The sequence below is a fragment of the Bos grunniens genome, chromosome 5 (genome assembly GCF_055505025.1).
Source record: "Bos grunniens cultivar Pamir isolate PY7600 chromosome 5, Bosgru_T2T1.0, whole genome shotgun sequence".
NCBI classification, from domain to species: domain Eukaryota; kingdom Metazoa; phylum Chordata; class Mammalia; order Artiodactyla; family Bovidae; genus Bos; species Bos grunniens.
Genome location: NC_141169.1, coordinates 92,450,606 through 92,463,425, shown reverse-complemented (window position 1 = coordinate 92,463,425; position 12,820 = coordinate 92,450,606). Strand labels below are relative to the sequence as shown.

The 12,820-nt window shown below is 39.0% G+C and overlaps 1 protein-coding gene and 1 pseudogene across 9 annotated transcripts in view; one reads left to right on the top strand and one right to left on the bottom strand.

The window, feature by feature from the left end:
• PIK3C2G (phosphatidylinositol-4-phosphate 3-kinase catalytic subunit type 2 gamma) overlaps positions 1-12,820 on the top strand; it is a 651,449-nt gene that overhangs the window by 603,807 nt on the left and 34,822 nt on the right. For all 8 annotated transcript variants that reach the window (XM_086401881.1, XM_086401878.1, XM_086401882.1 and 5 more), the window contains one exon: positions 11,735-11,829. In XM_086401881.1, coding sequence (XP_086258007.1) covers positions 11,735-11,829 — 95 coding nt within the window. The remainder of the gene's footprint in view (positions 1-11,734; positions 11,830-12,820) is intronic.
• LOC147372614 (dnaJ homolog subfamily C member 21 pseudogene) lies at positions 1,234-2,830 on the bottom strand (annotated as a pseudogene). The gene has a single exon (XR_015164220.1). The product of XR_015164220.1 is annotated as a dnaJ homolog subfamily C member 21 pseudogene (transcript).

The window sequence follows — 12,820 nt, the reverse complement described above, 5'->3', positions numbered from 1 at the left end:
CTCAACCCGGGGATCAAACCCAAGTCTACACCATTGGCAGGTGGCTTCTTTACCACTGAGCCACTGGGGAAGTCCATGTTACTCAGGTTTTGAATTTAAATTTTACTGATATGGAAGGACAAGAGATGAAGGGCTAGTTATGATTGTCTGTAAATAAATACTTGTATTGTTTTTTAAATTTTCCACTGAAAGCTTTGAAATATACATTTTGCTACAATATATCATATGATCTCATGTTTTTAATTAGAAGATTATTTTAGATTAGGCTTCCCTGGTGGGAAGACGGTTCAGACAGTCAAGAATTTACCTACAGTATGGGAGACCTGGGTTTGATCCCCTGCAGAAGGGACTGCCAACCCACTTCAGTATTCTTGCCTGGAGAATCCCATGTACAGAGGAGCTTGGCCACCTACAGTCCATGGGGTTGGAAAGCTTTAAAATATACACTTTGCTATAGCATCTCATATAATCTCATGTAATTAGATTATTTTAGACTGTTGCTGTGGCTGATATAGGAAGGAAAAGATGAAACAAAGATGAGAAAAAACTTTCTCTAATTACTTCATGTCTAATAGCTCTGTGTCAAAAGATATCACTTAAACTGTAGCAAATCAAGCAATAAAAAATTTTAGCATATGTAATATTAGTATTAGAAAAACACTGAGAAAGATCACAACATTGAATGTAATTGGGTGGTAGATCAAAGTAGATGAGAAAGATCATCACACTAATTTTATCTTTGCTTCTATTAGGAAAGAAATATTGTCAAAAGAAATAAAAATCTAAGAATATTAAATAAAATAACCACTAGAACAAAAATTAAAACTTCTATAAATATCATAAGTACATAAAGCAAATTACTTTGTGAAAGACTTTCTTTAAAAATCATTGTTAAAAGTTATATTTCTTTTTTTATGTGTTAATTTAATTCTCCTGTACATTTCTGTCCACATGAGCCAACAAAAGTCAAGAATGCATACTTTACAATATTTACCTGTTTTGAGATATTCAAGTCAATTTCAGATGGCAAAAGTAGAATTCAGTCACTAATGACATGTTTAAAAATATATATATTTTTAAAAATGTTTTTACAAGATAAAAAATAATCTTCCACAAGATCATTCTTGCAGATCTTGCAGATCACTGAAATTTTAACTCTAGATAATTTCACTTCAGTTTTTGGTTTCAAAATCTAGAGACAATTGAAAGGAAAAAGCATTGGCAGAATTTCTATTTTTAAGTCTCTCTTTTTTGTTTCAACTATTTGTTACACTGTTTAAAGATGTTAAGGATGAAGGTGCTCTTTGACTGATGGCCTTTGGATGATCAAAAAGTTTATTTCGGGATGGAAATTCACTGTGGCAGGTTGTACAGCTGATAAGCACATCACTCATTGTCTGTGGTTCAGCAGGTACTCTGACAGACTTTTTAGTATCTTTGGCTTTCTTTCCTTTGGGTTTAGAAACCCTTTTAGCCTCAGTTTTTGGGTCATCGCACAGTTCCACAGTCTCTGTGACCCCAACATTTTCTTGGAGACTATCTTCCAATTCTCTGGCATTGTTTTCATTTAGGTTGGTATCTTCCGGGTCAAGCTTTACTCCTTCTCCAGTTCCATTTTCATGGAAATTATCATCACAGTTCTGTGCTGGTTTCTGTTTCTTTTTCTTCTGTTTTTTAGAAAGCTTTTGTTTTGGCGCCTCCTCCATTTCTTCCTAGGAATTGACATTCAGACTGTTTTCACCAGTTTGAGGTCCTGAAAAATTTGCTTCCTCCTCCTCCAACTGTTGTTTTAATAAGGCAGCCATTTCCCGATGCTTCTTTGATTTTTCATGATTCCTCAGAGCCTTTTCAGTCTTGAAAGACTTATCACACGCGGGGCAGTAAAGGCCATCATAAAGTTCTGTGTCCTCGGCCTCGTCTCTGTCTTTACCATCCTATCCGTCTCTGAGCTCCAGTTCTTCCGCTTCATCTTCACCCAATCCATTTCCAAACTGCTTTTCATACTGCGCCTCCATCTCCCTGAGCTCCTTCCCCAAGTCAGCCACTGCCATCCAGCTCTGCTCTCTGTACTGCTCTGCCAGCTTGGCCTGTTTTAGCTTCTGCTGCCACCTCATTGCCTCCGCTTTCCTTGCCTTCTCTGCATTTTGTTCTTCCACAAGCTTTCGATGAGCCTGCACTCTTCTATCCTTTTTATGGATGAAAGCGACCTGCTGACGGACAAGTTCATTCTCCTTCCTCCCCTTTCCTCGCTTTTCCTCACTTTTTCGTTTGTTTTCTTTTTCCATGGCTCGTTTCTCCCAGCCGTTTGAAGCCTGCTGTGTATCATACTCTTCTTTCCAAGCAAAGTTCTGAGTGCAGAAACTCTGCCGGTAAGCATAGAATGGTGGACTACCATATCATAGTCACTCTGGGAGTCTCCAAAAGTTGGGAAATCTTCCATGTCCTCTTCTAAAGCAGATTCTAGTTCTTCCTTTGCAGTCATTTCAGAGTCATTACGGCGCACCATGTAAAAGCCCTTTTCATCATCGCCATAACCAGGGTAGCAGGTCACAGTGAAATAGTGAAGCAAGTCTAAGCTGTCATCTTGATATTCTGCATCACGTCCACCTTTCACCAGAGCTTCTCTATGATTATTGCACCACGTGCTTTCCTGAGGGTCGCTCAACACATTATACGCCGCTTGGATTAGTTTAAATTGTTCAGCTGCTTCTGCGGCATCATCCAGATTTTTATCCGGGTGCCCTTTCTGGGCCAGCTTCCGATAGGCCTTCTTGAGCTCCTCCTCGCTGGCGTGGCGCTGCACCCCTAGCGCTTCGTCGTGACAATTCATCGCCCGACAGAGCAGGGGGCTCCGGCCGGGGCGGGGCTGGGCTAAAGTGGTGGCCCCGGCCCTAGTGGTCGTCTCCTGCGGCGGGAGCCCGGCGCCCGCACGGGACCAGCCAGTGAGTGCAGCGGCGGCGCGGGCTATTTCTTTACTAATTTAATAAGAACAAAGAGAGAATATATTATATCAATAAAAATAAGAATGAAGAGAAAAACTATATATCAATAAATATAACTCTATTAAGAAAATTCCTATAGGAGTGAAAGGGAAAATCCTAACTATATTTAATGTAAAAATACACCTAAAGCAAAATGATTTTAGAAGACTGAAAATTGAAATATAGGCATAGGTATATTAGGCAATGGGCTTCCTAGGTGGCTCAGTGGTAAAGAAGCCTCCTGCCACTACAGGAGACGAAGTAAACATGGGTTCAGTCCCTGGGTGAGGAACATTCCCTGAGTAGGAAATGTCAACCCACTCCAGTCTTCTTGCCTGGAAAATTCCATGGACTGAGGAGCCTGGTGGGCTGTAGTCCATGGAGTCACCAAAGAATTGGACACAACTGAGCAACTGAGCACACACATATTAGGCAAGGCAAGAACATGGAAATCAAAAGTCACAAGCATATATAAAAACAAATGCAATTTAGTCCCAGAAGACTTGAATAGAACTTTAGACTATAACAAGTACAATTCTCAATAAAGATATAAGCAACTGCTGCAACATGTATAAAATTATGGAAATTGTGGAACATACAAGGAGAAACATACAAAAACAAACCAGTAATAGGATATTCTAATTTACTTCTCTTGACTTTTGAAAGATTGAGTAGAAAAAATAAGCTATACATAGAAAAACTAAATAGTAACATTAATAAGGCAAACTGTAATTTATACCAAACTCTTATTCTGAAAATAGAGAATATATCTTCTTTTCAAGAGCCCATGGAATATTCATGAAAACAGATTATATAGTAAGTCACAAAGGAAATTAATTTCAATAAATCCTCAAAAGTAGAAATTGCCTAAGAAATATTCCCTGATCATGAGACAATACAGTGAGACACCCATGGAAAAATTCATAAAACTAAAAGATACTTAAGTTTGAAGGTTTAAAAAATTAAGTTCTCTTGAACAACTTTTGGGTCAAAGGACTTACAAATCAAAATTACAAAACTTACAAAGAATAGCAATAATGAAAAACCACATCTCATAAAACTACAAGAGAAAGATAAAGCAGCGCTCAGAGGGAAATTGGAATAATTAGAATAAAAGCCAAAAAACAAACCAAAGGAAGACAAAAAAAAAATGGATAAAGGTAAAAGTAAATATATGAGTTAGAACAAAGCTTTTCACCATTGAATATGATATTAGTTGTCAGCATGTCCTAAATGAATTTTATTATGTCCAAGAAGATACGTGGGCTTCCCAGATGGTGCATTTGGTAAAGAATCCATCTGCCAATGCAGGAGTTGGAAGAGAGGGTTCAATTCCTGGGTTGGGAAGATCCCCTGGAGGAGGAAATGGCAATCCACTCCAGTATTCTTGTCTGGGAAATCCCATGGACAGAGGAGCCTGGCGGGCTACAGTCCATGAGGTCACAAAGAGTCAGACACAACTGAGCAAGAAGATATATTGAGATACGTTCCCTGTGTATTCACTTTGATGAGAGTTTTTATCATGAATAAATGTTGCATTTTGTGAAATGTTTTTTTCTGCATCTATTAAGATGCTCATGTAAGGATTATCCTTCCTTTTGCTAATATGGTATTTCACATCGATGGATTTGTCAGTATTGAACCATCTTTGTGTCCCTGGAATAAAACCAGCTTGATCATGGTGAATGATCCTTTTTATATATTGTTAAATTCACTTTTCTGTTATTAAGGATTTTTACATATATAGTCATCATAGAAATTAGCCTGTAATTTTATTTTATTGTAGTGTCTTTGTCCGGTTTTGGTATCAGGGTGGCCTAGTAAAATAAACTTAAGAGTTTCTGTCCTCTTCAATTTTTTGGAATAGTTTGAGAAAGATAGGCATTAGTCCTTCTTTATATGTTTTGTAAAATTCCCCTGTGTAGTCATCCAGTCCTGAACTCTCGTTTGCTGGGAGTTTTTAAATTACAAATGCAGTTTCACCACTGGTGATTGGTTTGTTCAAATTATCTATTTTTCTTGACTCAATCTTGACATGCTGTATGTTTCCAGCAATCTGTCCATTTCTTTTAGGTTATCCAATTAATTGGCATCTGACTTATGGTAGTATTTTATGTTTTTTTTTTTTTTTTTTTGTATCTCTATGGTATCAGTATGTATCTCTATGGTATCTTCTCTTTCAGTTCTCATTTTATTTGGGTCCTCTTTCTTTTCTTCTTGGTGAGCCTGGATAAATGTTTATCAATTTTATCTTTTCAAAAAACTAACTCCTGGTTTCATTGATCATTCATACTTTCTTCTGTATCAATCTACTATTCATTCCTTCTAGTATGTTATTTATTTAGGCTATTGAATTCTTCATTTCTGATTGAGTCTTTTTTATATTTTCTAGTTCTTTGTAAATTTTCCACTGTATTCATCTATTCTTTACCCTAATTCAATTAACATTTTGACTGCCAGTGCTTTGAATTCTTTATTTCTGTTTCATTATCTGCTTTTTCAAGGGTTTTCTCTTGCTCTTTCAACTGAGAGCATTTCCTCTGTCTTTTCATTTCGCTTAACTTTCTCTGACTCCATGAACTTAGTGTGAAACAGTTGCCTGTTGCAGTCTTGAAGGGGTGTTCTTATGTGGGAACATCCCTATTCAGACCGCACACACTCAGGGCTTTAATGGGAGAGCTGGATTTGACATGGGTGCAAATCACATCTTTAGTCAGGGTGTGATGACAGCTACCCCCTTGGTAGGGAGTGAAACTGGAAATGGAAGGGCTGGAGCTGGAGTCAAGTGCTAAAAAATGGCAAGTTCCTTTTTAAAATAGTTTTATTTATTTATTTTTGGCTTTGCTGGGTCTTCCTTGTTGCTCGGGCTTTTCTCTAGTCACGGCAAGCAGGGTTACTCTCTTGCTGCGGTATGCGGGCTTCTCTTTGCAGTGGCTTCTCTTGTGGAGCACAGGTTTCAGGGTGCAAGGGCCTCAGTAGTTGCAGCACACAGGCTCAGTAGTTGTGGCGCACAGGCTTAGTTGCTCTGCGGCATGTGGGATCTTCCTGGATCAGAGATCAAACCCATGTCTGCTGCATTAGCAGGCAGATTCTTTACCATTTAGCCACCAAGGAAAACCCACAGGTACCTTTAAGGGTGGATTTTCCCCTATCCCCACACTGGAACCTATGCCCCAGAGTTGGGGAGTATTGAAGCAAGGGGGCCCATGCAAGCTATCAGCTTGTGTCAACCATAGCAGAGGTCCAAGCTTTCTGCGCCACACTGCCTGTGCAAGCACCTGCAAGTGTGTCCCTTAGCTCAGTTGCAGCCTGAGGTCCAAGTATTCTTCATCCTTCACAGTCAGTCACTGCCCCCAGCCTCCACCACCCTCCTTTCCACTGTGGAGCCACACCACAGGGCAGGCAGGGCCCCACATGGATACTCAGCATTTACTGGAGCTGCGGTGGAAGGGCTGCTATCAGAGCTCTGGGCTGCTTCTGATGCGCAGCTTGAGTAAGCACCAACCATGGCCACTGCCACCCCACAAGACTTGCCCTGGGTCTGGGTAGTCTCTGGATCCCTAAGTTATGTCTTCTCCTCAGTAATAGCTGCCCTAGATCCAACACCACACTGTGATATGAAGAGTGAATGGGGCTGGAATATTCACTCAACTGGGGCTGGGACATGCACCAAGGTGGTTGTGGGAAACCAAGCGGCCACTTGACCACCTCCTTCTGCCCGTCCTGGGGGCAAGCCAGTGTGCATGTGCTCCTCAGGAGCAGAATCCAGGCTTCTCACAGCTCCCCTACTAGTTCCAGTGGTCCCCCAGCCAGCCAAGGGGGCGCTTCTTACAGGACTGGGGTGCCCAACCCACAGCTCTCACTGCTCACTCCCCAGGGCAGGTGTCTTCCAATGAATTCTCCCTTTTCCTCTGAGTCTCTCCCAGGAGCAAAGATCCCAACTCAATCTCTTTTCTTTCCTTCCTACCTGATTACATGTATATCTTTCTTATAGCCTTGATTGTATAGGAGTCCTTCTGCCAATTTCTAGTGAAATTTGTCCCACATTTAGATGTATTTTCTGATATGTTCTTGAGGGGAGGTACGCTCTACATCCCCTTACCCCACCATCTTGATTGATCTCCAGAAGATTTATTTTTAACAACATGAGCTAATTCTACAGTTTATAAACAAAAATAAACAAAGAAAAATCAGGAAAACTTAGCAAAACAAAGAGGTGAGGTTGCCTTATCTGATACAAAAACACATTAAAAGTCTCAATAATTAAAATGGTGTGATGTCAGTGCATAAGTAGAGGAGCAAGTAAAATATAATAGAATGTCCATAGAGTCAAATATATTCAGGAATTTAATAGGTGCCCAAACCAGTAAGAGAAAACAAAGAATGTTGGCATAGTATACTTCATACCATATGCCAGGAAAAATACCAAGTGAATGAAAGACTTTAAATGTAAATAATGAAATCATATATATGACAAAGAAAACATGGAAAAATTCTTTTTAATCTTGGGATGAGCTGCTATAGCTGTGACAGCTGAGTGCCAATGAATTGATGCTTTAGAACTGTGGTGTTGGAGAAGACTCGTAAGAGTCCCTTGGACTGCACAGAGATCAAACCAGACAATCCTGAAGGAAATCAATCCTGAATATTCATTGGAAGGACTGATGTTGAAGCTGAAGCTCCATTACTTTGGCCACCTGATACAAAGAGCCAACTCATTGGAAAAGACCCTGATGTGAGGAAAGATTGAAGGCAGGAGGAGAAGGGGATGATAGAGGACGAGATGGTTGGATGGCATCACCGACTCAATGGACATGATTTGAGCAAGCTTCGGAAGATGATGAAGGACAGGAAGCCTAGCATGCTGCAGTCCATGAGGTCAAAAAGAGTCAGACACAACTGAGCAACTGAACGACAATGATAAATTCAGAAGCTGTAACAATTCTGCATGATATAAGACACTGTAGCAAAGTTCAAAAAAGTGAAGATAAGTGACAAAATGGGTGAAATATTTGCAAGTATTTAACATGTTACCATCTCCTATAAATTGGTTTTCAAAAATGACCAAATATAAAACAGTGTAAAGAATACAATAATAAATAAATAAATAAATCCAAACCTTCAGAAAACAAAAACAGAATGCAAGTGGCTCTTAATGAAATGAAAGAATCCTCAATGTCACTCGTAAGAAAAATGCAAATTACAGCTACACTGACCCTGTTTTAACTCATCAGATCAGCAAAAATTCAAAAACTTAATTAACAAGCTTGGTTATGAATCAGCAAGTACTCATACACTGTTGGTGGTAATGCAAATTGGTACAACCTTCATGGAAGGCAATTTGGCGAATTTACCAAAATTACAAATACCAATACCCATTGACCCCGAAATTCTGCTGTTGAAATTTATCCTATAACACTTGTACAGGGGTACAAAATAATACACATACAAAGCTATTTAATGCAGCATGGTTTGTAACAGCTGGAAAGCATTGGAAACAACCGACTTGCCCATCAGTGGGTAAATTGTTAAATAAATTATGGTATTTCCTCATGATGGAATATTCTGAAAGTATATTTAAAAATAAAGAAGCTTTGTATTATTGATATGAAAGTATCTCCAAGATGGTTGTGCAGAAGAGTAAATATGCTATTCTTTTTGAGGAAAAGGGGGAAGAATAAAAATACTTATTCATATTTACTTAAATGGAGAAATTCTGGAAAAATATGTGTCCCTCTGGAGGAATACTTGCAAAACTAATAAAATAATAATTGGAGAACTGGCTGGATAGGTATTAGGAACAGGAGAAAGACTTTTTACTGTGTACTTTGAAAATGCATTTTCACTTTTGAATCATATGAATATATTATCAGCTGAAAGGAAGTTAAATTTTGAAATGCCATTTTTAACATGAATGTACACATTATGCATAATAAGCCCTGTATTATCTACTGTATGGCATGCATTCAAGCATTTCAACATGGTCATTCTTTGGATCAACATTATTTTAACAGTTCTTGGGGTTACTATAAATGGTTAGATTAAGCATGATGAGATTCCCCCAGAATAACTTGAGACAGAAAAATCAAAATATTCTAGCATCTTCTTGTCCATCTGAAGCTATTCTCAAATCTCTCTCAGGATTTCTGATGGTCCAGTGGTTAGGACTCTGAGCTTTCAATGCCAGGGGCGCAGGTTCGATCCCTGGTAGGGGGACCAAGATCTCCTATGCCCTGTAGTCAAAAAAAAAAAAAAAGCCTCCCTCTCTGGGCTGTTCATTTAAAGTCTTTCCCCTTAGTTTACAGACTCTTCATCTACCCTTTACCGCATGATATTCAAAAACAGGCTGTAATTCTATTTTATTTTATGTACATATAATCACACCAAAAAAAAAAAAAAACAGGCTGTAGAGATCATTTGACCAGATATCATTAATTGTCTGCATAAGCTTGGACCAAACACTTCAATTTCCTCAGGTGTAAAATGGAAGTAAACATAAACTTTATAGATTTACTGTGAGGAGTTAGTGAGTTACGTACGTGAAACTCTGAGCCCACCATTGGCATATGATAAGAATTCTAGAAATACTAAGCACCTCGACTATTCTTACACTGACTACAAGGACTTCCTGTGTTGCAGTTGTTTAGTCGCTTAGTCGTATCTGACTCTTCGCAACACCACGGACTACGGCACACCAGGCTTCCCCGTCCTTCACTAGCTTCTTGGGTTTGCTCAAACTCATGTCCATTGAGTTGGTGACTTCCTAGTGGCTGGCATTTCCAGTGGGTTCTAAACTCTGACGTGTTTTGATGGATACTCTGGTTACTAATCTTGCATGAGATGGTTGGATGGCATCATCAACTCGATGGACATAAATTTGAGTACATTCCGGGAGTTGGTGATGGACAGGGAAACCTGGCGTGCTGCAGTCCATGGGGTCGCAAAGTCGGACACGACTGAGCAACTGAACTGAACTGAACTGATCCTCTTGTCAATTCAAGTAACAGTTGTATGGCTATCATTTAGACACTCATCCATAAATTTATATTAATTTCCTATCTTTGAATTAATGCTCCTCTAATTCAACACATTAAGTTTCTTATTAATGTGTCTAATAATCCTTTCACTCTTTAATTCAAAAATAATGTTCATTGTTCATCAGAAAGTATCAGCATTTTTTAGCATCCTCATACCAAAAGTTCAGCTACATTTTTTAATCATGAAATGCAGTTTACCCATGTAATACAGTCAGAATTACCTCATAGTATCTCAGACTCACAGTATCACTCTATCACTGTAATCAAGATATTCTTAGGAAGAATTCTTTATTTATCTACATAATTGTCATTTTAGTGGTAAGAAACACTCGATGTCAATTTTAATTATTTCAATGTCAATAATCCACATTAACATGAAAACTATTAATAATTAATACACCTGTTTACAATGTGTGCAATTCTAATAAACATGTAAAAGACTTTGGGAGAGGAAACATACCACTCAGCTTTAATATTCAAACGTTAGGGCCAGAGAGCTAAGATTGACTATCAGAAAACAACCTAGACCCCAATAAGCCCACAAGACATTGCCAAATTTCTTATTATTAATAAATTTCTTCTCTCTGAATTCCCTCAGAGAACATACAACCAGTGATTACCAAGGGAAATATTAGAAAACTGTGAATTATATTTAATCCTTGGGCTATAAACTGCAAATTTTTAATTAAAAAACTAAAGCCTTCATTTTAATGTTGGAATGCTATTATATAACTTGAAAAGAAAATTGAGGTTTACTTTTGTCATTAAATAGACGTTTAGTGCAACTTATGGAGCAAGTGCTGATTTACATATCCTTTGGGGAAAGAGGGAAAAAAGTAAGCCTTAAGGGAGATTGTAATCTACTAAGCAAATTGAGACAGGTAAGGTAATAATTAAAATATAAATAATAAGTGATAAGGGCTGTGCTAGTGAAATTCAGAGGGAGGTGACCACAGAAACTATTTTGCATTTTAATTCGGCTTTGTGGAGAGGTAAAAATTCAACAGCCAGTAATAGTGAAAAGAGATCATTTCAAATAAAGGGAATAATATGAGCAATGTCTGGAAGCAAATAGCAGAGCATGTCTGTAGAACTGAGCATATGGACTGCAGTATGAAATAATATTAATGGGAAATAAAACAAACATGGATTCAATAAGAAGCAACAATATGAAGCCGAGAAATTCAGAATTTTTTTCATAAGCAATGGAAAGCTATGAACAGTACTTTGATTGAAAGGGTAATTTTATAAAAGTTGCCCTAGGAAGATTATACTGGTAATTGTGTACAATATGGGTTACATTTGGGTTCTGGGGATGGGCAAGAGAGTGTTCTAGCAATTTAGGCAAAAGATCCATATGTATCTGAACTAGGTGCCATGGAACTGGAAAGGAAGAGACGAGGTAAATATATGGAGTATATTTTAGTTTTAGTCTTTGAATGTTCAGTGTATCATGTGGTCATGCTCAGTCACGTCCAACTCTTTGCAGCCCCATGGACTGTAGATCACCAGGCTCCTCTGTACATGAGATTTCCCAGGCAAGAATACTGGAGTGGGTTCCCATTTCCTCTTCCAGGGGATCTTCCCCACCCAGGGATCAAACCCACGTCTCCTATGTAAGCAGGCGCATTCATTACCACTGAGCCACCTGGGAAGCCCCCATCCCATGATCAGCCACTTCCAATTTAACTCACTGAAATTCTACTCTTTCATCAGGTGAGAAGTTTGCTGACAAGAAGCCTAAAGTGCAGTTAGCCATATCCTACAAAGACGCGAAGCTGACCATACTTGTGAAGCACATGAAAAACATCGTGAGTTTCTCTTATCTAATAAGAAACATGTAAACCTACATTTAGAAATAACTTTCTTCCTTTAAGCAATTAATGTCAACACTTGTGAGAGGAATGGGGCCAGCCACCAAGTATCAGTGAGGAACAATGAGCCAATTACAGTATTCAGTATGCTCAGTGTACAGGATAATGGTGATCCTTGCTGGAAAGGCTATAACATATTTCACAGGTAAAGTCCTAAAATGAAAGTCAGACTTTTTTCAAAGTGAACTGTCAGAACAAGTCAAGTCCAGCATAGCTAGAATATTGAGAACCAAAAGAAGGAAAAGAAGAAGAAAAAAAAAAAAAGTCCCAACAGTTTACATCTGTCTCATCAAGCTAAGCTTCATGGAAGGCTGACTCATCTCTTTGAACAGTGCCAACACCTTCTATGTGAAGCCAGAGAAGTAATTTTCTCACAGATTCCCATTTAGTGCTTTGAACACTTATCATATTCTGATATAATTGCTCAAAGATGTTTTTCTTCCCTCAAAAAGTAATAATTTTTCCAATAACAGGGACCCCCCATCTTTGCATCCCCAGAACCAAGAATGGTAGTTAGCCTCTAAGGAAAACCAAAAACTGCTCTATTATACCCCATTACTCCCTGAAGATGGGTCAAGTCAGAGAGACCAGGATGGCAATTGCTGCTGCTAAGTCACTTTAGTCCTATCCAACTGTACAACCCCATGGATGGCAGCCCGCCAGGCTCCTCTGTCCACAGGATTCTCCAGGCAAGAATACTAGAGTGGGTTGCCATTTCCTTCTCCAAGGATGGCAAATGGATCATGTCATTAAGAGAGGGAGCCTTCTGTGTCACAGTTAGTCTCTCAGTCATGCCCGACTCTTTGCAACCCTATGGAGTGCAGCACGCCAGGGTTCCCTGTCCATCACCAACTCCCAGAGCTTGCTCAAACTCATGTCCATTGAGTCGGTGATGCCATCCAACCATCTCACTCTCTGTCATCCCCTT